Source organism: Diadema setosum, chromosome 3, assembly GCF_964275005.1.
Source record: "Diadema setosum chromosome 3, eeDiaSeto1, whole genome shotgun sequence".
Classification (NCBI taxonomy): domain Eukaryota; kingdom Metazoa; phylum Echinodermata; class Echinoidea; order Diadematoida; family Diadematidae; genus Diadema; species Diadema setosum.
In genome coordinates, this window is record NC_092687.1 from 39,351,965 (window position 1) to 39,378,008 (window position 26,044).

The following is a 26,044-nucleotide window of genomic DNA, read 5'->3' on the forward strand; positions in this document are numbered from 1 at the left end:
TGTGAGAGAATAAGCTGTTAGCTTTGAATTGGCGTTATGATCAAGTATCCTGTGCCAGTCAGCTTCAGAGTTGCATTGAAAGGCTAAAAATAGCCCAAAGGGCCTAATATCGTATAACAATCACAATTCAAATGTGCTTAAAAGTAATAGGTCGCGATGTTATCCCACATAAAAGTTATTCTTTGGGAACATACCCATATAATGTCATCAAAATGACTCCCTAAAATCATATATTTCGAATGACTTCTTATGAAATACATGATTTGATCGGATATCGCCCACTAAAAATAGTGGGTCTTCAACAGCTAAAATATATTCCTTTTCCTCTGGATTAGTTATGTAAAAAGACACCAACCTTGTTACTATGACAACTCAAAACAGCGGCATCCAAAATACTGAAAAATGCAATGTTTGTGACAGAGAACTGCGAATTAAGGTCAGGCTTGCTTAATTGCGTGATAGTCTGTCGCATTCAGTCGTGTTCCAGTCTTTTTTTTTATCCGTAACAACATTCTAATTATGACAGTATTGTAGGTGCTGCTATAGTAACAATAATGTAGTCAAAGGGAAAGTGTTTTTCGTTTTCTTTCAAAGTAAGAAAATAACGTCTAAGAGTTAAGTTCTAAGAGACGTGTGGTCGTTTCAGAAAAGAAACCCAACACCACTTGAATTATTTTGAAATAACGTTCAAATGTGAAGTTGCATTATTTTGATGACAGCAACCACACCATGCGAAAGAAAGGGGGAATAGAAAAGTCTAGCGGATTAAGTGAAATTTTAATGTAACCTATACGAGTCTTTAAACAACATGATTTGTTTCACCACTTTTTTTTTTCGTAAAGTTTCGTCAGTATTACAGGTAATAGATATGATTTTTTAAGCTTTCTCAGAATACGTCATGCATTTTACTGCGATAAATGTTATTCTACCTGTACACTCTTAAAAAGAAAAGGGTAAATCAGCGTTTTAAAAGGGGCCAGGTATGACAGCGTTTTAAAAATGTTGTATTCACACCTTTTCTTGCTGTATCTAGCACATCTAACTGTTGGATTCAGCTTGATAAAAAGGTGAATGCAACATTTTAAAAACGCTGTCACTCCTCGCCCCTTTTAAATGTTGATTTATCCTTTTCTTTTTAAGAGTGTATGAAACCAATTTCAGCTCAAATTATCAATTTTGTGATTGAAGGAGCATGCTTCGTATAAGTCTTTTGCAACGATTCAAGTTTAAAGGAGATTCTACATGATTTTTATATTAACTTCACATCATGTCGTATAAATTTGTAGAGCCCTGTATAGATTTGTGGAATTAATTGTTGGCGTTTGAAGGAGGATGATGATGAAAGGGGGGGGGGGAGTTTGGGGCTCACATTATTCCAGAAATGTATCAATGCAATTATATTCTTATACCAGCTGCATAACAGTTTCACCTGTGCAAAAGTTGTGTATGTTTTCTTTATTGTAATTCCGTTTCCTTGAGCTTCAATACATGCATCATCGTTTGTTATGATGTGCAATGAACTTTGAAAACATTCATAATTCCTCATCGCAGTTGCTATAAAAGCTGAAACTCTGTATCGAGTATGAAGAATTTATAGATGCTTTGATGCTTAGGCCTAAAACTCATAGTGACTTTTTTCCTTTGAGAAATACTTATGTCATTCTATTTCATAGAAACGATTTTGTTTAAAATACAATTTTTATGTTGTTAAGTAATTCGAGATCGGATTCAATTTTGCATAATTTCATTAATATTTTATGTTGGTACATATCATCTATCATTTCTCATGATTCCTTTATCTTGCTTTATTTGCACCACTTTGTCTGACTATGTGATGTAGCTAACTGAAAGTAATTGGAAATTCGGGTTTGAAAAATATAATATCCTTCTTTACATGCTTCATCATTCGGGTTGAATAAGCTCTCTCAACCTTCCGTGGTTGGATGCTATTGAGATATTACACTTTTCAAAAGATTTTTTTTTTTCTCTAGCCCCAAACGTATTTTTTTTTTTTAATTTCCACCAACTACTTTCACCTTTATAATGTTGTAGTTGACTGTAGTCTGGGAGACACGCCCACCCACACGGCGTGCATAAATTATGCAGCTTAGCTGCATAATATATGCACGCCACGCTTAAGGCGCGTTTGCTATGCAGACGCGCCTTGCTCCCCTCCACTCTTGTGCTGTGCAAAGTTTTACAATTGTATCGTCTGTACGTGTACACATATCTCGTCCATGGCTTGTACATTGTACTGCTGACCTCTGGATTGTACAAAGAGGTTCTATAAATGTAGAACCTCTTTGGGATTGTATCAATGTTGCACTCCATTTGAGCTTTGGCTTACATTAAACTTATAAGAATGTCTGAAGATGTGTATGGGCGTGTCTCCTTTTGACGTAAGTTTCTAAAAATGGCTCATAACACACATTAAAGAGACACATCGGGTTATAATCATATGCTTTTTATACCCGTATGCAAATAATCGTGCTTCAAATTGTGCCTCCCTGTTTCTCATTTTTGTTTACGTGTTATGTCTTTCCGCAGGCCTACCTGGGAGGCATCCTTCCAACCATCGGCTTGTTCATTGTGATAGGTAAATATGAGTATGCCTCTTTGTCCAAAAACTACGTAGTTCTGTAATTGTTCGAGTCTGTGAAATGTCATTCGTATTCATCACGTTTTGCAAAAAAACAAAAACAAAAAACAAAAAAAACAAAAAAATAGCAATCAATCCAATAAGAATCTATTCCAATATTGATAATGTATGTATAAATGCATAATCACTTCTAGTATTCATTGGTACTGCTGCGTTTAAGTGTGAAATCACTACTGTCACTGAATTATGCAGGTAAAGCATTTGAAGCAATTACTTCTCCGGCCTGGTTCAGGCTTATTGAAAGTAGCTCTAATTCGACAGTACTCCTTTTTGTTGAATACTTATTTCCATATTCAGCTGGACCTGACGAAAATTGATTATAGATTTCATTTTTTTTTTCAAACAATAAAAGGAAAGGATTCTTACAGTCCGTGATTCTATGTCAAGGACTTCATCTTTAAAATATAATGAATATATCTCCATTAAGGAAACTAGACTCGAAGAGCTAGGCAATGGCAGCCTCAAACCACTCAATCTGTTTAATAATCAATGGCGGAACTGATATTATTACCTCTTTATTTTGGCTTTTTTTTTTGGCTCTACAACCTAGCTGAACCTTGAATTCCAAAGCATATTGTGTTGTTATCATCTTTTTTTTTTTTAATTCATTTAAGTATTCTTTTTAATTAGTGGGATCCTCAGAATCCATCACGTTCATTTGCACAATGCATTATTTTGGTTTTGATGTTGTACTATGTCCAGTGCTGATGTAGTCCCCGAAAAAAGTTTTTAAATAAATTGTCACATTTGAACATGACATTTAGGCCTATAACAGAGGGGCATTCCAGACGTTTTTCATGATTTCACTTCAATTTGTCTCCCTCTGCAAATTGAATTTGTTACGATCACCAACTGTTGATCTGTAAATTAACAAACATGTCGGAAGAAAGGAACCAGTCTGTGGGACTCGAACCTGTCATCTACTGCCTTCCGGGCAGCGACACTATTCAACCCTCTGAATGATATATTTTCTTTCACTTCACATTATGTAGTACATGCATCGACAGTTCCATGTATAGATTAATTACCTTGCGTAATTTATTGTGGTCCTTGAGTAGAAAAACTAATACTCTGAAAATCTTAAACAAAGTACGCTGAACAGTGCTGATGACGTAGGAGACTCACAAATTTCAGAAACGTAGCAGTGTACTTCCATTACAATACTGCTTGCTTAACAAATTCACCTGTGTAAAATCTGTGCACGTCTTCTTCTTTGGTTCTGCTTCCTTGAGCTCAAATTCATACATTCTTATTGTGAGGCTGCCATGTCATCATCCTTGTTCATTACAATTTGTTATAAGATTTGAAAACACTCTTATTCCTTATTCCAATTACTATAAATTATGAAACTCTGTACTCAGTAGGCGACATATAACTAATTTATAGTTGTTCAAACGTAAAAGTCTGAAAGTCATAAGGAGGTCTCCATTAACTCAAGATTCATCGCAAACCACCTAGCAGTCTCGCTGAATCAGTGCGCTTGAATGAAAAAAAAAATGAACACAACAAATAAAATGACTGATCTTGGTCAATGCCTGATAAAAATAGAAGCAATCCTTTTTTTTTTTCTATATTTCAAACCTCTCAGTGATATAAAGTTCCAGGACACAGAAATCTACTCTCGTATATCCATTGTTAGAGTTTGATCGATGGTTGCGAAGGTTAAAATGACATTGGTTACGCTCGTGTAACCATAACATGTAGTATAAGACTAGTAAGAAAGATGATATGTTATCTATTAGCTTGACGGAAATTCATTACCACGGACATTTTCTTCTCTTCTGGACCATGGCGCGGTCGGAAACAAACGCATCATACATAATTAGATTGATTGCATGATATCAAATTACAGTATACTTCGTTTTCAAGGACTGAAATTGAGGGAAGCTGTATATATATATATATATATATATATATAAAGATTTATGTATATAAATATATATATATACATTATATATATATATATATATATATATATATATATATATGGATGGAAAGCAATTTTCATCCTGAACGCTGAATGCTGTAAAATAATGATTCCTCTTTTTCCTTTAATTAAAAGCGAAAGTTGTTTATTTAACTTCATAAATTGTAACATAATATTTGATATAAGTTTGTTTTGATATATTGAAGAATAATAAGAAAGGCCCCTGACAGCCTGTTTCCTGAGAAAATAAATGCCTCAGTATGTTTCATTATAGTTCTACTTATTTACAGAAAAAAAGATACACACACACACGCAGAAAAGACTAAAATGTCAGTGTGTTCCTCGCAAGAGTGAACAATTTAGAGCTCAATCACTATACCCTTGTTTTGAAACATATAAATTGGTTCACGGCGTATAAAAATACTTACGATTACATTTTAACGCTTTCTCTTGAATAGTTTTCAATAGATCAGAAACGGTCATTTGTAAGCATCGAACGGATATTTCAAAGAAACAAAGACATGCCCCAAAACAATGCACACACTCTTTATTAATGGAATGCCATTATATAACTATCCCGATAATATTTGTGTTCAGGTAAGCGCGAATGATAATACCCTGTTCATAATGATAATGCAGTATGATGTCGTTATTATTTCATGTCAACGAAGTAACTTTCCCGGTATGGCCTATGATGATGATGTCAGCACCGCACATCCTACAATAGCCTAAGCGTGTATGCCGACACTTATATTATAGGCCTAAATATAATGTAGTTGTATAGCATGTTCGTGGGACCTTGGTTTTACAATTGAAGAGTTTGTTTGCAAAAACCGATAAGTCCATTTTTGAAGATTTTGAAGTACGGTCTTTGTCATAAAGTACAAAATAATACCTTTTAAATGATGTAAAAAGATTATCGGTCAATACCTGAAGGGTTTGTTCGCAAAAACCGATAAGTCCATATTTGCCAAATGGAGATATTTGCGATTAAAGGTCAAGAAAAAAAAGAGAATAATAATAACAGTTTTGCTTCTTTTGACCATAACTTCAAAAATGTACCTTTATATGTAGTGACCAATGTATCATTTAAAAGGTATTATTTTGTACTTTATGATAGAGACCGTACTTCAAAATCTTCAAAAATGGACTTATCGGTTTTTGTAAAAACAAACTCTTCACATATAAAGGTACATTTTTAAAGTTATGGTCAAAAGAAGCAAAGTTTTTCTTATTATTCTCTTTATTTTTCTTGACAATTAATCGCAAATATCTCCATTATAAATTATTATTACAAATATGGACTTATCGGTTTTTGCAAACAAACTCTTCAATTATTCTTCAGAAGAGTACGACTTAAAACAAATCCCAGTTATCAACACATTGCTCTCTCTATATGTATCTCTCTTGAAGTGATCTTCCTTCAAGGTCAAAGACATTCCGTTATGAACTGTGTAATCAACCACTACCATTTCACGAGTTTAATCGGAAAACGATTTTTTTTTTTACATCTTAATGTAAGTCCATCAAGATAGAGAAACCTAAACAAATTCCAGTAATTTCTCACTCGTTACATTACAAGGAGTATTCTTGAAGTTATGATTATAAATAATCACTTTTTTGTTCATCGTTTTCGTTGGTCTTTTTCTAGCAACTTTAATTACAATCATTACAAATTAACAAGAATGGAATTATCTCGTTTTAAAATCAAACTTTTCATATTCATCTACATTTAAAACACTGCCATCAAGCTAGACCTGCTTGGCTATAATGAACCAATGCCGTCGGTAGTTTTATAAAGTTTGATATTTCATCACTTTTAAAACGGTTTCATTTCCTATAGTCATTACACCTATCACCGGGTTTGCCGAGAACACTTGCCCTCACCTCCCCGTGGACTTTGCCGATGCATGTCCGTATGGTTTCTCTAAAGCAGCTGGAAGAGACGTCAAACTGCTCCCGAAAATTGTTCCCTTGGATCATCCTCACTACGATGCTTTGGTTCCAAATGAGGTCAGAGGTAAAACCAACTGGTATTGTGCTCCACCTGGTAAGTGATTCGTAGTATTTTAGTTCTCGATGTTTAGTGCGTACCGGGCAAGTCCCTTGCACTTGCCATTGAAGTATAGAAGTAAATGCAAAAGTGTCAAATACCCCCAGCTTTTCGTCTTTTTGGCAATGGTAAAAATGCTGGTTGTTATTTGGTATGAACAATGATCTGGATTCAAGTGCCATTTCTCACCACGTTTACATTGGCTGTTAAATAGGAATCCCGACTGAAAATGATGGTTCATAAGATTTCATCGAGAGAGAACCTGGAAACAGGTTACGGAATGTGCTTTCATTAGACAGGTGCAATAGCGATACCGGTAACAAGAGGTGAAACCTTGTCTTACCTTTTCAATTACTGTTATGTTCATGCCCCCCCCTTTTTTTTGTTGTAGGTAATCAAAATCTCTACTTCTCTAACATGACCCTACAGTTGAGTAAACTATATAGCAGACAAATGTCATGTAATTCTTTACTTTTTGAGGTGTGATATTAAATGTAGATTGCTGCTTTTTAGAATTCATTCCAGCACAAAGGTTTATTATTGACGTTAAGAATGGAATGCCAATATTGTATTTGATACTCTTGTAAGACACTGCAAAATTTCTCTAGTTATGCATACATGATGCATGTGTCAAAAAAGAGATTGGCTGTCAGAACACGAAGAAATTGCTCCTCAAAATGTCAAGGGCAGCTTAGTCTATAATCTAGGCGGAGGATGAAACTATTAGGGAGTTTTCGCAAGCACGACGCGGCCGGGAGTTGAGCGTGCCGTGTGCAAAATTTGCTTCTGCGCATTATCAAATCCGAGAAACGTCCCGTCCTGGGGAAAACGAGTACGGTACTCGGCCAAAATAGCGTTCGGTCCCGATGCTGGGCAGGAGTGAGCCAGCCAGCCAGCCGGCCAATCAGCGATCTTGTCCCCACGCCTCCGTCCTGTACAGCAAAGCGAAACAGCTTAGATATGGGGACGGGAGTCCGAGTACGGGGACTGTCACAGCTGATTGCTTCCGAGTATTCTCGGTCTTCCCGTCGTGTAGCGAAAACTCCCTAGTGTCTTTCTCGTAACGCTAAACATCTGATGCGGGAAGACTACGAACAGTGGAAGCGGATGCTTCGCGCGCATCCAAAGACTGTTTGTAGTCTCTCTGCATGAGACATACAATTATAACTTAGCAAAGACAATAGCTGCATCCTCCGCCTAGGCTATAGGCTATCTAGAAATTGGCTATTGCAGGCTCGAGAAAACTAAAAATTCTACTATCGAGTAGTCAAATGGAAAAAAAAAAGTAACGAATGAAATATTCAGTTGGCATACACCCTGCAGTATTTCATTTATAAATTTTTTTTTCCTCTTTTGTTTCGTTTAATTACATTCCAGCATGTATTCCAAACCCCTGCCAAAACGGAGGCACATGTACAGAGACAGTGAACAATTTTATCTGCGATTGCCCGGAACCATTTATCGGAAGACAATGTGGTTCAGGTATATTGAATATAAGAAGAAATTTTCTTGTTGTTACTAGAAACGCAAACATGCATTTTTGACTTGGATCCATTATCTTTAATAAAGTTGTTAGATAGTAAGATTTTAGACTTAAAAAATAAAGTAATGTCTAAATTCCTTTCAAGTGGATATCCGGTAATTTGCACGGGCATAATTGAGTATTGTGCTGCTCATGACAATTTATGGAATAGAAACACACAAACGCACACTCACACACGCACACATAGACGTCCCCACAGCTTTGCAAGAGAGGAGTATCTGAAAGCTAAAGCAAGGTGTATGTGCGTGCATGTATGTGCGGGAATGAAAAAGACTGCTTTGAGAAGTCATCACACTTTATAAACGAAGTAGAACAGATGCCCTTTTCTAACTAGGCATATGATATGAACCATTCTTCCCTCAAAAAATGTAAAAGAAATTGTAAGGGACAATCACGGAGCAAGATTGTTTTGGAAGACAATATGTCATTTCATTCAAAAGATTTAATACCGGTATGTATTTCTTGCAACTTCAACGTTATTGTTTTTAATAATATTCTGAGTTGAAGTTTCATGCAGTCCTTGTCGCTGGAAACGGTAGGGAAAATTTTATTCTGGCAAAAATTTGCACGTATATATTTGAACGTAACGCATTCAGATATGTGGTCATCATACCCATGTTCCCTATACTCTATATGAATTTTATAATAGCTCGTTCCTTGTGAGTGAAATCCATGTATTTTTGTTGGAAAAAAAAACGTGGCAAAATGTATCATGTACATGTATCTTTTACATTGATAGATATTATGCCCTCATGTGTTTAAGATGTCAGCATTGTTCATGCTATGGCGTTGTTACCAGTGTCTTTATGCTTTTTTTCTTTTATTTGCGTTTAAATGTAACGACAGTGAATTTCATTTCTACGATATCACTATTCGGAGGAACCCATCGACAAGGATGCATCACATTTCGCTCTCTGGATGGCGACCAATCACCGAAGTTAATGAGCTTCCGTTATTGGAGGGCTGAAATATCACAACTCATTTGCCGATACCTCGGATTTAAAGGAGTTTGGGCGACTATAAATGCCGATGCCTACTCTTTGCCGTCGGGTGTCCCATCAACTAGCAATTCTGTAATCATGTGCCCGGAAGGGGCTCAGAACATCACCGAGTGTTGGTCCGTAAGTGACACCAACGTAGACAGCGTGGCAGTGGGCATCATCTGCTGCGAAGGTGAATGTGGTGGAACTCCGTATTGTTTCTTTTTTCTTCCTGTCATTTCTTTCTCTATTATTTTTTCATAAGCCAGTTGACAAAAGCGTCTGCCGCTACAGATTGTAAAAATAAGAGAGAGACAGAGAGAGAGACAGAAAAGACATATATATATATATATATATATATATATATATATATATATATATATTATATATAACACTCAAGGGAATCACGGATTTTTCCCTTTTTCTTTACGTGTATTTCATCACACCATACACAAAACAATACATTCATATGGATGCAATGTACAAGTTTTTAGCATGCCGGGAAAAATATCAATCAGACTAATGACATGTGTTTTGTTTGTGAGACAATACAGTTCTCGCATCCCCCTTTGCTGAACTGCCGCGGACACGTAATTCAATTAGACACCATTCATTAGACATTGGGAAATATGACGTTTATCAGCAATAAGCGGACTTGATTCATTGATGTACAATGCAAGGGGAATGGACCAGCCTTGATGGGAATAATGAGATAGTGAAATTAATGTCTAGATTGTAAAGGACGCCTCCACGCCTATTGTGCATGTGCAAAGTGCTCCCTTGCAAAACTATACATTTGAGCGCATACTAAAAGAGTGGCTGTCTTTATCCACCGGTCTCTGAATAGTCCTCAACCTTGAAACAGTCTAAAAGTGAAGATTCTATATATTTGTGCTCTATATACAGCACGTTATGGATTATGTATTAATCCATCTGCATGCCTGTCCATCAGACTCTGCAATATATTCCTTATCTTTTTGTCAATGTCTTTATTCTCTACTACGTATATAGATCAGAACAGATGTTGAAGGATTTTTTTTTTCTCTCACAAACTAAACTCATAAAACGTTAGGAATATGTATGATTTAAGCATAAACGTTTGTAGTCAAGTTTTGAGCTTCGTACATTTTTAGAACGAAAGCTATGAAATGTCCTTAATTCTGCATGAAAAACTGTTACTCTGGGCAAGAACGGTCCTGCGGGTAACTCCAGAAGTCACTTATGATTTGCTGAGTTTGTTCTTTCTGTCTCCCTCTTCTCCGTCTGATGGATATGTTTATACAGTTTTGTTAACTCTTTATGTGCTTTGGATGCCAATTGGAGTCATTTAGGTAGCTCAGTATTTATTATCCATACTGCCTACAAGCACAAAAAGGGTTCATTGCGGAAGTATGAATGTCATATTTTTTGTTAGATACTCCCATCTCACATAACATTTCGTAGTACTACACTGCGGTCTGTTCATAGAAAAATAGAGTATCTAAAATGCGTTTGTTGATCGGTGTTTGTCGACATCAAACACTGCAAACTCAGTGCAGTGTGGACAATGACGTCATCATTGTGACGTCATGATTTTATCATAATGTGCTCTTTTGCCAAAAGGTGGTAATTTTGTGATTGCGTTAATTCGTTTTCTCTTTCGAATTACAGGAGAATATAAATTATTACCAATATATTTATGTTTATATCTGGTGTAAGATTTTACATCAGTCTATTCCATGGAATAGAAAAACGATTATTAGATATCATTCTGCTTGCGATGTGTGTTTGAACGCCTTTGAGTGAGTGTGTGCTTCCATTTTAACTGTGCCTTACAGCATATGAATGCAGGAACCCCGGGCGAGCGCTGGGCATGGAGGCAGTTACAATCGCTAATAGCCAGCTAAGTGCTTCTACCGTGAACATCGCCCCTTCTTTGGCCAGACTCCATGACTATGCGGGGTGGTCACCGACTACTCATGACCGTAACCAGTGGATCCAGATTGATCTTCTCCTCCCGCACCTTGTCACTGGGATAACGGTTCAAGGTCGTAGCGACCTCAACAGCTACGTATCATCGTTCATGCTGACTTACGCGCTAGCTGAGTCCATGTGGATAAAATACCGGGACGAGTTAGATAAAGTTAAGGTGTGTAGACCCGATTTTCGGGATTGAGTTGATGCATGATCCCCATTGCAATAATAATTTATCTCCTGTACTTTTTTTTCTGTCGTTATGTTTCACTTTCAAGACATCTTCAAAGAATGCAAAAACCATCACTTTCCTCAGGAAAGTTTGCTGTGTCGTATAGAGGACAATCCTTTGCATAATGAAACAAAGTAATAACTAGAAAAGCACTCTGAGAGCGCAGATCTCCGCCAAGCAGCTACTTTCCACCGTGATCTTGCTCTCCCATAGAAATCAGTGATTTCCACCCACTGAAAAATCGCCCGGTTTCCTTATAGAGAAGCCTTTGTTACGTCATAAACCCTTAGATGCGCGGCTCGCCACGCCCTAGCAGAAACTAGAGCGCTCATGCAAACCTCAAATACGCGCAGCCTGCCAAAATATCAAAAATCCTTCATAAATTCCACCAAAATTCTCGGATCACTACCAAAAGTTAATAGTTTGTTACCTGTGTCATTTTCAACCTTTCCTGCAAGTTTCATTCCAATCCGTTAACTACTTTTTGAGTTATTTTGCACACGGCAAACTAACTAACGAACAAACAAACCAACTGTAACGAAAACATAACCTCCTCCCTTGGCGGAGGTAACAAGCTTCTCTATCAACCTGGAAACGTAAAACCCAGAAAGTAATCAGGCCCATTATTTTAAGAACGAAGGAATGTCAGACTAAGTCACATTTTGTTATAAAACAAACACGTATTTTCGTTTTCAGAGGCCTTGTGCTCTGTATATCAACTCTGCCTTCTCAATATGCATGACACTTGAAAAAACGATACGAGTAATGTAATGTAATCAACAAATAAAATTAACTTTCTTAAAATAAATCTACTCTATGCGGATAGCAAAGTACAGCATTTTTTTATTTTTTTTTTGTGCCATTGCAGCAGAAACGAAGAATTTATGATATGGACTTGTGAATGTGTGTACACATGTTAGATCAATATGTGAAAAGCAAGGACCATTTAAGGTAAAATAATTACACAATGAATCATGTCATCACGGGTTTATATTTTCATTTTCTTTTTTTTATCTAAACAACTGTGTGGAGTAAATCAGTTTTTCGCCCTCGTTATGTTTTTTATATATGTATATATATTTTTTTTTGATTTATAGTGTTGCGGCATGCTGCTCTCGAATGAAATGTATAATCACAGAAAAAGGATTACCCCAATACCAAGAGAGTTGAGTCATTTTCAAACTTCATACACGTATCATAATCAGCAAATCAAACATCTATTCAAATTTATGAAAATGAAAGACTACTATTGGAAGTAGATTAGATCAAAGTGGATGATTAGCCAACTGCTGTTATGCAATTAATAGAAAGAGTAACAAGTGACACTCCGACATTTATGTTTTGCTGTCTCTTGACTTTTTTTTTGTGTGGAGTGTGTCTCTGTTGCGCTGTACCACCTCTGCTTGCTAGTGCCATATAGTGAACAGTGATGTTAAGCACTATACCAACAGAGGACACAAGTCCTTGAACCTGCCAATTCTAAAGAAAACTTTGAGAGGGTGGATCAACTATTCTTGTTGCTCAAATCTCCTGCATCTCCCTACTAAAAATAAATAAATAGATAAAATAACGGAGCTCAACCTACAGTCTATTCTGTTCTCGTGTGATTCTTACTTCCGCATTCGCAAAATTTGTTATCATTATTCATGTTATTGTCAACTGCTTTTCTGTTAAGAATTTCACTTGATCCTAGGATGATTCTGACGATATGAATTTTCAACACACTCTCTTTTACTCACACAATATTCTTCCCTGTACCAACATCAGCACACCCACACCATCCCCCCACCCCAACACACACACACACACACACAAACGCAGAGACCAACAGGGCAAAAAAACACATAAACTGATGCAGAAATAGCCGTAACAAACAAAGTCAGATCATTTACTTTGTAAACTTGCAATACATTTCTCTTCAAATAGTATTTCTCCGGGTCCTATGATCATACCACACCGGTTACTCAGTCCTTCAACCCGTCACCAGTGGCGCGGTTTATCCGAGTCTACCCAAACACTTGGGTTTATGAAATTTGTCTGCGCTTGGAACTACTTGGGCAGGGCCCATTGTCTATTTGGGATGGTTTGTATTGAATTGTTATCGCCATTGTGCCTCTTTTGTTCGTTGTTACAAAACCTCTTATGTTCTTGCTTGGTAACTTTTCTAAATCTATAGGATACGGAAAGTTGCTTCAATTTTTGTAGAGCCCATATAAAATCATGAGAACCGGTCAGAGGAGTGTGTAAACAAAATGAAGATATGTTTGTTTTTTGTTTGATTTGTATGTGTTATTCGTTTGTTAAGAATATAATTTACATTAATCTGTTACTATGCTTGTGCGAAATTTTGTGGAAAGAAACTGCAGACAAGGAAGCATAGGGATATAATTACCATTTAGAAAATCGTTCCTTTTTACACTTTTCATATCCTGATTTTTCTTGAAAATTACTCAGTCTACTGTTTTATGTTACTGCGTGTACAATTTCCAAAAACACAATACTTATCTTGGAAATAATAGTTGTCTTGGAAGGTTTCCAATTTTAGATTTCGATTATTTCATATTCTTATCAAGTGACTCGACTATTCAGAGCGGTTCGCATGATAAATAACGGATCTAAATAGATACTGATGCAGTTTTAAATGTTACTTTGATAATAGTATCTCCCGCTGGGTGCAGTATCTGAATGTGGTATAATCCATACCTACCAAGATGAAATTGCACTGGAGAGGTTATTCCACTGGTGGAATGTTATGCGTAACACTTAATTGGCATATTTTGTATTAAAAGCATTGATATAGTGTAACGGTTTTTTTTTTTCATATTAATGACTGTATACTTAGAACTTCGTATTGTTGAGTGTGACTCTGGCATATGAATGATGTTAATGCAACATCCATAATGATATATTTTGAGGTTTTATTAAAATTTCAGCACAGCGATTCGTTATCCTGGATATTGCCAGGTATTAAACTGAACATTTCTGTAAATAGCTTTCTTTTTAACATCTTGTCCATCCATTTTTATTTTTGACAATAAGGATGATACTGATATGAATAGTTATCATAATACTACTAATAGATGATTATCTAATTACATCTTTATCCTCAAGCCCTAACAGAAACAAATTGTACATTTGACGTGGATTTCTGTGGATGGGTCCAGAGTACCGCCGATGATTTTGATTGGTCGATTCGAGTGGGGGATCCCTCGGCGTCAGAAACGTGCCCTTCAGCCGACCACACTACTATATGTAAGTAGGCAATTTGTCCTGTAATGTTGGTAATAATAATAATAAAGATAATAATAATAATAATAATAATAATAATAATAATAATAATAATAATAATAATAATAATAATAATTATTATTATTATTATTATTATTATTATTATTATTATTATTATTATTATTATTATTATTATTGTTATTGTCACACACACTTGGTGATTCAATCCTACTATGAAGAGTGCTCGATATCCTCAAAGGAAGAGCTTTAGTAAACAGAAGTATTGAAACAAGTTCACGCTGTTGAATCTCATTGAGGTTGCATGAGACTCAGAGCTGCAATAAATACGGATGAACCTGCAGTCAACCGCGTGGGCTTGTTTCAATACTACTGTCTATAATATATACATGTATATATATATATATATATATATATATATATATATATATATATATATATATGAAGGGTTTGTTTGCAAAAACCGATAAGTCCATTTTTGAAGATTTTTGAAGTAAGATCTGTGTCATAAAGTACAAAATAATACCTTTTAAATGATATATTGGGCACTACATATAACGGTATCTTTTTGAAGTTATGGTCAAAAGAAGCAAAAATTGTCTTATTATTCTCTTTATTTTTCTTGAGCTTTAATCGCAAATATCTCCATTTGGCAAATATGGACTTGTCGGTTTTTGCAAACAAACTCCATATATATATATATATATATATACATATATATATATATGTGTGTGTGTGTGTGTGTGTGTGTGTGTAACGCAGTAAATTTGATTCGAATAAGCTCATACATAATATCTCCATTTCTCTGCTTAATAATGTTATTTTCAATATGCCTTGTCTGCCGTGGGTTACTAGATGAAACAATGTGAGAATGTTGAAACGTGGGTATTTGTTCCAAGTTCATGGTTCTTGTAGTATAGATGACAGGTTCGATTACCGCTGGTTCCTTTCCATCCCGACATAGTGGTTAAAATGATGTATTTCAATTGCTGATATCTTACAATTCTTGCTTGTAAAAGCACGACGGAGGGTAAACAAAATTAATAGAAAATGGTAAATAATCTAATTGGTGAGCAGTACTCTCAAAGTATCCTAGAAGTTGAGAAAGCTACACCCTGTAATAAATTTACGTATGGTGTTACACCTCGGTTGGAAGATAATGAATTAGTTGGTGGATATGGTACATTATTTTTAATAAATTTACATTGTACAACACCACGCAGGGGGTCGATGAACTCAGAGCTCTTTATTATATTTTAACTATAACCATGACGACGGAAATGATTCCAACGCATTCAATGCAGCCAAGGTTTACAGTAGGAAAATATGACTCCAGGGGACCGTTTCATGAAACTTTTTGTCAGTGATTTACACTGACAACTGTTACAAGCTACTGAAATCCTTGCGTCTGATTGGCTGATAGCAAATTTGTCGGTGAAAACCTCCGACGAACTCATTGATGAAACGCCCCCCTGATGTCCACCGGAATGTCATATATTATCATTATTTATATTATTATTATGGTGATCACGGTTAGTTGTTGAAGTAGTAGTAGTAGTAGTTGTTGTTGTAGTGGTGGTAGTAGTGAAAGCAGTGGTAGTAGTATGATTATTGATATTACTGTCATTGTTACCACAGTCCAATGTCTATACATATATATATATATATATATATATATAGAGAGAGAGAGAGAGAGACTTTGCGTCCTAAATGCACCAAATCCATTGAAAAAGGATCAAGTCCCTTTTCGAGGCAAGCTCTTCATATGAATGTATATATATATATATATATATATATATATATATAGGCGTATAACATTAAAATACATGATTATGATGTTTTTACAAAATTTGTAATGGAGTATTGTCAAATGTAATCCCTTTGCACATTATTGTTGGTCAGACGGTGGCTACGTCTTCGTCGAGTCACAAGGCAGATCTGGCGAGACGGCCAGGATCACCGGACCCACATTCCTCGTACCGAGCGGTCACAACGCCACTTGCCTCAGGTTCTGGTCACACATGACTGGCGTTGACGTGGGGACGTTACGCGTCCTAACCGTCCAGGAAAATATGACCCATTCGTTGCACCCGGAGGTCATTTTTGAACATAGAGGCAACCAGGGGACTATCTGGCTAAATTCTGTGGTAATGCACACGTAACTATAAACTGTTTAAATACTTTTTTTCGCAGTGTCCAAATTTGTAATCAGCCGTAGTAACTATTCACCTCCTTGCTTAACCCATCGAATGAGACTAAAATCCATTTATATCTAAAAAAAAAAAAATCATCTCAAAAGAATTTCAAGTACGTCCCCAGTTTCACGTGAATAATTTTTCTTCAGCGCAAACGTTGAGAACAGTATGCATATGGCTTTTTATGACCAGTAATATTAAGTTCCTGGCTAAGTTCCTGGCTCATAAAGTAAAAAAATAATAATTAAGAGATCGAGCACAGCTTAATTGTATCAGAAAGGCGCTATATAGATATTGATGATTAAAGTTATTTTCATTATCAATATGAATACTGTAATCAGTATAAGTGATATCATTATTATTATCATTATTATTATTATTATTATTATTATTATATTATCATTAACATGATTTACTATGACTACACTGTCCTCTTTATAGCAATCAGATCATTAGACTACAAACATTGTAGGTATTAAGGCTGATCCATTGGTACATACAGAACACATCTGATGAGGTATTTGCCAGTTTGACTGTCGTAGGTATCGTGTTTTGGTATATTCACTTTGTCTTTGTCAGGTTGAAATCGCTGTGCCAGCATCACAATATCTAAAAGTAATCTTCGAAATTGTCATCGGTTCGGGTGATGCCGGCTGTATCGCCATCGATGACATCGAGTTGCTTTCCGGAAGCTGTCCTCAAGGTTACTATTGAAATATGTACTGAGCTTCTGTGGAACTGTATTGTCATTCATCAGAACACACTCTTTTCAATTTGTGTTTTATCCAATGACATCTAGAAATTGGTTTTAGATATGATTTGTATCACTAAAGCAGGAAAATGCAAGATTATGTTTACTGATTTGGGTTTCTATAAAAGAAAAAAAAAAACATTCTGCTATTCAAATCTTCGGACTAAAGATAAACCATGACAACGGTATCTCTCATTTCATGAGTCTTTTTGTTTCTATGAAATACTTATTTTGTATCTCTTGCAGAGCTATCAAGATACGATTCATAAGGTTGATGTTTCGTCATTGCCTATTTCTTTTTACACTTCTTCAATGACACATCTGTGTCCAATTACTGTGTGCAAGTTTGTTGTTTTAGACGTTCAATTTACTTTCTCATAATTTAATAAAACTGTATTGATTTGTCAAGATGTTAAATGCTACTAATCTCGTATCTACATGAAGAACGAATCATATATTTTATTGCAGACAGTCTAGAGAACACGGAGTGCGATTTCGACATCAGCATGTGCGGCTGGAGTCAAGACAGAAACGACGATTTTGATTGGCTCTTGATGTCTCCAACTGGTGCGGCTTCAAATTTAGCCCCCTCCCGTGACCGATCTGTACTTGGCAGTACGTTCATACTTTTTAACATGATCGACTTTTACCTTAACACTTACTCTTTATTTCTTATTCTTTATTTCTAAAATCCTTTTCCTAGAATTCTGAAAGTGATGGGGAATTCTGCAGTGAAAATTGAAGTTTGACTATATTTCGTCGGCGACCATCCGAACCGTCGTATCTGTCAGCGGTGTGCGAGAACACGTTTTCGAGAAAAACGCGTTTGAAGTTTGGGATCCTTTGAAGTCTAGTGTAAAGAAATTTCTTACTTTTATTCCCGATCTTTTTATATGAAAAGAAAGGCAAATTCCAGACGATTCGTATAATATATGTATTTAAAATCATGTATGAATAAAACTAATGCTACGTTCACAAAAAGAAAGGCCTCCGCACAGGAAGAGTCGAAAAACAGGTATACGACGGTTCGGAGATCGCACTCTCAGTACGCGCGGTCATCCGAACTGACGTATCGGGGTGATACGTCAGTTTGCTGAACGCGCGTACCGAAAGTGCGATCTCCGAACCGACGTATCCTATTCTTATAACACGCGCGTCTATGCGATATGCATGGTTACGTGGTATTTATCTGTAAAACGAGTGATTTCGTGCATATTTTTGTGTGAATGCCACTATTCTGTGTCATAATTTCATAAGATGTAGTACAAATACGTCCAAGGTCTAGTTTTGGCATGCATGATGAAACACTGGTAGGGGAGGGGGAGGTTCCTCTGCAGATTTTTTGTTTGTTTGTTTTGTTTTGTTTTGTTTTTTTGACATGAATTACGTTTCAGGCATCAGACGAGAGTTCCTTTGATGTAAAAAAAAAAACAACAACAAACAGACAGACAAACAAACAATCAAAAAACCCACTTCATGTTTAGGACACATTATCTTTGATCAGTTTGTATCTAATTTGTATCACGCAAAAGGTGGTTATACATGTATTGTGAAAGAGGTGGGGCATATGAAATTATTGTTTTTTCATTGCAGCCTGCCTCCTCTTTTTCCTCTCATTTCATCTTCTCATTGCTCTCCTCCACCTCTTCTCTTTCCCTTGCAACGCTTTAACCCTCTCTCCCACTCTCCAATACTGTAAACAAAAGCCAAAATCACACATCCAAGTCTTGCTATTCTTTGTGATAATTCATGCCGCAATCATGACTGTAATCATGACCTAACTTTCATTCTTTCTAAGCTGCCATGATGAATACTGTACATTTTAACCCATGAATAAAGATTTTCTTTTACAGTTCACATGCATGGCAGACATAACTCATGATCATTCAGTTGGGTAAAACTCAATTATCAGCTTGCTCATCAGAAATAACAAGCAAAAAATTTACTTAGCCACACGTCTGTCTCACATTGTTGTATATACGTTCAGGACTCTGAAACAGATGCAACTTAATTTTCTACGCAGAAACATCCACACACACAAACATGGATTGACTTAAATGATATTCAAGTAGTACTATGAATACCATTTCAGTTCCAATTATATATGCTGACATTTTATTGTGCATAATATTATGATTTCCTCACGATATGAGATCACAGTACATAGAAGAGAAAAACAAAACAAAACAAAGAAAGTGAGTCTTGAGACAAGGCTGCATTAAAATGCAGCAATTTTTATTTCATAATCAATCCATATCTCACATCAAAAAAGAAAAGAAAAGGAATGAACATGTTCTTAACTACAATGGTACAATTTCATTAAAAATTTTTGAATTTACAGAATGATCAAGATGTCTGTGGTAAAATAAATATTGATTTAAATTCATTGATAATGAATATGTTCTTTAATACAATGGTTACATTTCCTCGAGATTTTTAAATGTACAAATCAAAATGTCTTTGGATAAAGAGATATTGATCTAAATCAATTGTTAAACCGATTTTAACATGAAAAAATTGTACACAATACAGTTTATATTGAAAAACATACTGAAACATTCATCAGATGGAAATGGCTTAAAGCAGAAGGCCAACTTCCTCCTAATATTAGTGAATCTCTAATAACTCCGGTCTTAGGGCTTAAAAAAAAGTACATTGTATGATTTGAGTTGTTATTATGTGCATGTTTGTGAGTGTACTTTCATTTCGATATAACAGTAATATCTACGCAACGGTCCTACAGAAATCAAATCACATTTGGAAGAAGGAATAAAGCTGTTACATGTACATCTTTCACATGAAAAAATGTGACAATTATTGTTAAAGAAATATCAAAGCTTATAATGATATCATAGAATATTAATAGCTATAGAATAGACAAATCATAACATGGCGAATTGTGGTGGGGAGATAAATTATCAAAACTTTGAATATATAGACTAAATTGCTTTTGCATGCACAAACAACTGTAGGCACCATAGGCAAGCAATAATCAGTGAGAAGTTGGTCAGAGTTGACATTCTGCTGGGATGGATCTGATGGTGCTTCATTGTTCAATTCTGGTACAAAGTGTGTATTGGTATCTCTTGAATGCGGTCCATGTTCTTGGTGATGCCAACTGGAAATGAAGAAAACAAAAAGGAAAACAAGATACACATGGTGCATAAATATTACATTTGTTTTATCATATTTATTAAAAGACTGAATTTATCATGATTTTCTTTGAAAGGACAAGATGTCATCCAGCTTACAACTCATGGTGGATCCATGCGTGGACATATGGGATGTAAGATGCCCTTATTGTTTTTGTTTTTTTAACAAAAAATCAACAGAAAAAACTGGAGGACGTGCATGTGGTCCCCCCCCCCCACACACACACACTTTACAGAATTCCTGGACCCACCCCTGACAACTGTAAAAAAAAATAATGGTACATATTAGCCAGGATGCTACATTCTATGCTTGTGTATAGTTGATGTCATCATATGACAGCAATAGCATCATTTATTCCGGATTACTAATGGTTATTCCAACAACATTGAGTCAGCAATATCTGGTTGGGTTTCCCGATTAGATTAAGTGCTTTACAAACACTCACCAGTGAGAAGTTGGTCAGAGATGACATTCTGCGGGATGGATCTGACGGTGCTTCATTGTTCAATGCTAGCATATCTCTTGAATGCAGTCCATGTCCTTGGTGATGCCAACTGGAAATGAAGAAACAAAAAGAAAAACAAATACACATGGTGCACAAACATTTTACTTGTTTCCATCATATTTATTGAAAGATTGACTTTATAATTTCTTTTACTAAGATTAACCTTTTAATAGCACAATTTTCAGGTAGCCCTTTGTAAATGTCCACAAACAAGAGTTTTTTTTTTTTTTTGCCCAGCAGAGATCGGACAGATTGGTGATCTGCATCAATGCAAAAACAGTCAAACGGTACATGCATTCTCATTTGAAAATTGCTCATAGATTATCACTCTGCTTGGAAGGTCCAGGTACAATTTGCAGACAAGCTACATTCTCCAGTTGTGTGTTAGCCATTTGCTACAATATGACAAGAAGGATAACATGTCATCCAGATTGCAACCAGTGGTTAATTCATGTGGGGCACATCAGGTGTAAGATACCCTTTATTTTTGTCTTTTTTTAACAAAAGAAACAAACAGAAAAACTGGAGGACGTGCGTGTGGTCCCCCCCCCCCCCACAACTTTCACAGAATTCCTGGACCCACCCCTGACAACACAAACACTGGTACATGGTAGCCAGGATGCTACATTCTTTGCTTGTGTGTAGTTTATGCCATCCTTTTTAATTGCTATTAAAGTGTATAAGACAGCAATAGCATCATTTAATCTTAATTTGATTACTAATGGATATTCTAACAAGATTAATGCAGCAATATCTGGTTGGGTTTCCCAACAAGATTAAGGCTTTACAAATACTCACTAGTGAGAAGTTGGTCATAGCTGACATTTTGCTGGGATGGATCTGATGGTGCTTCGTTGTTCAATTCTGGTATTGGTATCTCGTGAATGCAGTCCATGTCCTTGGTGATGCCAACTGGAAATGGAGAAAACAAAAAGAAAAAGAAAATACACATGGTGCATAAATATTACATTTAAAAAAAATCATATTTATTGAAAGATTGACTTTATCATTTCTTTCAAAGGACAAAATGTCATCCAGATTACAACCCATGGTGGATCCACGTGGGGACACATAGGGTTTAAGATGCCCCCCCCCCTTTTTTTTAACAAAAAAAAAATTAACAGAGAAAAACTGGAGGACGTGCGTGTGGTCCCCCCCCCCCCCCCAATTTGCAGAATTCCTGGACCCACCCCTGAAAACTGCAAAAAATACTGGTACATGGGAGCCAGGATGCTACATTCTATGCTTGTGTATAGTTGATGTCATTCTTTTTATTTGCTATTATATGGCAACAATAGCGTCATTTAATCCGGATTACTAATGGATATTCCAACAGGATTGATTCAGCAATATCTGGTTGGGTTTCCCAACAAGGTTAAGGCTGTACTAACACTCACCAGTGAGAAGTTGGTCGGAGCTGACATTCTGCTGGGATGAATCTGACGGTGCTCCTTCATTGTTCAATACTAGCATTGGTATCTCAGGAAGGCAGTTGATGTCTTTTTTGATGCCAACTGTAAATGAGGGAAACAAAATATACATAGCCCATGCTTATTTTATTGTTTCGATCAGATTTTTTTTTTTAAAGATTGAATTTTTTAATTTTTTTTATTTAGAATAACCTTTTAATACCACAAATTTCAGAAAGCCCTATTTAAATGTCCATAAACAAGAGGTTTTTTTTCTGCCCATCAGCAGAGATCGGTCAGACTGGTGATCTGCATTAATGCAAAAACAGTCAAACAGTACATGTGTCCTCATTTGAAAATTGCTCATAGATTATCACTCTGCTTGGAAGGTCCAGGTACAATTGGCAGACAAGCTGCATTCTCCAGTTGTGTGTTAGCCATTTGCTACAATATGACAAGAAGGATAACATGTCATCCAGATTGCAACCAGTGGTTGATTCATGTGGGGCACATCAGGTGTAAGATACCCTTTATTTTTTTTTAAACAAAAGAAATGAACAGAAAAACTGGAGGACATGCGTGTGGTCCCCCCCCTCCCAACTTCACAGAATTTCTGGACCCACCCCTGACAACTGCAAAAAACACTGATACATCATAGCCAGGATAATACATTCTTTGCTTGTGTGTAGTTTATGTCATCCTTTTTAATTGCTATTAAAGTGTATAAGACAGCAATAGCATCATTTAATCTTAATTACTAATGGATTTTCCAACAACATTAATGCAGCAATATCTGGTTGGGTTTCCCAACAAGATTAAGGCTTTACAAACACTCACTAGTGAGAAGTTGGTCAGACACATTTTGCTGGGATGGATCTGATGGTGCTTCGTTGTTCAATTCTGGTATTGGTATCTCGTGAATGCAGTCCATGTCCTTGGTGATGGCAACTGGAAATGAAGAAAACAAAAAGAAAAAGAAAATACATGGTGCATAAATATCAATTTTTTTTTAATCACATTTATTTAAAGGTTGACTTTATCATTTCTTTGTCATCCAGATTACAACCCATGGTGGATCCGCGCAGGGACACATGGGGTTTAAGATGCCCTTTTTAAAAACAAAAACTAAACAGAGAAAAACTGGAGGATGTGCATGTGGTCCCCCCCCCCCCCCCTCAAAAAAAAAAAAAAAAAAAAAAAAAAAATTAGAGAATTCCTTGACCCACCCCTGACAACTGCAAAAAATACTGGTACATGGTAGCCAGGATGCTACATTCTATGCTTGTGTATAGTCGATATCATTCTTTTTATTTGCTATTATATGACAGCAATAGCATAATTTGATCCGGATTACTAATTGATATGCCAACAAGATTGATTCAACCATATCTGGTTGGGTTTCTGAACAAGATTAAGGCTTTACAAATACTCACCATTGAGAAGTTGGTCAGAGCTGACATTCTGCTGGGATGGTCCATGGATCTAAAGGTGCTCCTTCACTGTTTAATACTAGCTTTGGTATCTCTGGAATGCAGCTGATGTCCTTTTTGATGCCAACTGTAAATGATGAAAACAAAATATACATAGTGCATATATTTTCACTGTTATTATCATATTTCTTTTAAAGTTGAATTTTTCTTTTTTTTGTTAAGATTAACCTTTCAATAACACATTTTTTCAGATAGCCCTATGTAAATGTCCACAAACAAGAGTTTTCATTTTTGCCCATCAGCAGAGATCGAACAGACTGGTGATCTGCATTAAATGCAAAAGCAGTCAAGCGGTACATGCATCCTCTTTCCAAGGTCAATTGCATGTGCTTATGAAGAATACAAAAACATCATTGGAAGTAAGGCAAAAAAATAGCATTTGCTGATAGGCTTACAAACTCTTTTGTTACCTATAGGGCACCCGAATGGTGTCAGCAAGTCGTTTTTTTTTTTTTTAACTCAGCCTTGCTGGCTACACACATAGATCTTCAGTTTTGCAGCAAAACAAGAGCATTATGAAATTGGAAAAAGTAACTAACACAAAATACAAGCAGATGTGACACAGAAAAAGAAAAGATACTGATAGAAGGTCTAATCTGTTCATTATTTTTCTTTTGTAGGCATAACACAAATAAACATGAATTAAGGCTACACAAGTACACGCTCATGTCTTTATTTTGAAAACATGGTATACCAGGTTGTGCTGTGTATGAGTTGATACCATGAAAACCTAATATACCAGGCACTACTTATAAGCTACTTCTAACATTGCAGCACAGTTATGAAGGCATTGAATAAACACACACACTGTATACTGTCCATACTTTTACTACAAGTATGTATTCATTTGTGTGCGCACAATCTTACCTAAGTCCGACAGGTAAATGTTATCATCATCGTCATAATCAGAAGTATCATCTTCGTCGCTGCTGTCTGCGGTGCTTGTGTTTCCATCATCGCTTCTGCTTTCAGAATTCTCTCCCCCATACACAGCAGTAACTGTGCCTTTTCACAGTTTCCTGTGCCATTGCATTGACACACGAACTCCAAGTGGGAAGTCGTGGGAAGCATGCCCTTCCTGAATTTCAGCTGATCAACAGCTACGGTATTTCTTGTACCATCTTTGTCCCAAAGGACTTCAACATCTGTTGGTCTTCCTGAGGACAAAGACCTGTAACAAACAAAAACAAAAGCATTCACTACAAGTTTATTAAAACAATATCTTATATTTTAGCAGAAATGCTTTACCTCAAGCCTATCTAGTGGTCTATTTTTACATTGATCATAAAAATGCAAAAGCACAATTCAACTCATTTTATAAATGGATAGAGGGCAAAGATTCCCTGTGCTTATGGTACTGCAAACTACTCTCTAAAATGTGTGGGCACTATAGCCTAGCTAGGCTAGATCTGACAATTGGAACATTGCATTTAGACCTCATAACTTATATTTTAATTGTAGTGGAACATCAGCGTATTACTATTAGATATCACAGGAGGGGCTTACTCGAGTACTGCCCTCTGGCCTGTTAACACACTAAAACCTTCATTGCAGTGATTCTAATATTACGGAGACTTGGCACTCACAGTCACAGTGACAATGCATTCGATAAAAACATACTTGGTACCGGTACCGTACAAAGCATTTGCAGTTGGCTAGATCTCTGAACAGCACACATGTATTTATGGGCCAGCATAATTTAACCCTACTCCTAGAGTCCTAGAGTTCTAGGAATCCTAGTATCAGATAAATTTACAGATGTTGGTAAAATTATTCATTTTTACTATAGCCAGTATAGGCCCTACTACTAGATCCTTGGCTTACATGGGCAAATTCACATGAGATACCTGGTACATCAAGTTACACTCAGATTTGGGTGTTTTTCTTTGTGTGTGTACTGTTTGCAAGCTTGGGGCTCAATCGGCCATAGTAGAACCTATCATTGCAT

At 36.2% G+C, this 26,044-nt stretch overlaps 1 protein-coding gene and 1 pseudogene across 1 annotated transcript; one reads left to right on the plus strand and one right to left on the minus strand.

The window, feature by feature from the left end:
- Positions 1–15,643: 15,643 nt before the first annotated feature.
- On the plus strand, positions 15,644–17,502 carry LOC140246850 (neuropilin-1-like). Its single transcript, XM_072326177.1, has 3 exons — positions 15,644–15,662; positions 16,496–16,740; positions 17,368–17,502. Exons 1-3 carry the CDS (start codon positions 15,644–15,646, stop codon positions 17,500–17,502), a joined length of 399 nt encoding a protein of 132 aa, XP_072182278.1.
- A 3,090-nt stretch (positions 17,503–20,592) lies between these two features.
- Positions 20,593–25,129, minus strand: LOC140246851 (uncharacterized; annotated as a pseudogene).
- Positions 25,130–26,044: the final 915 nt, after the last annotated feature.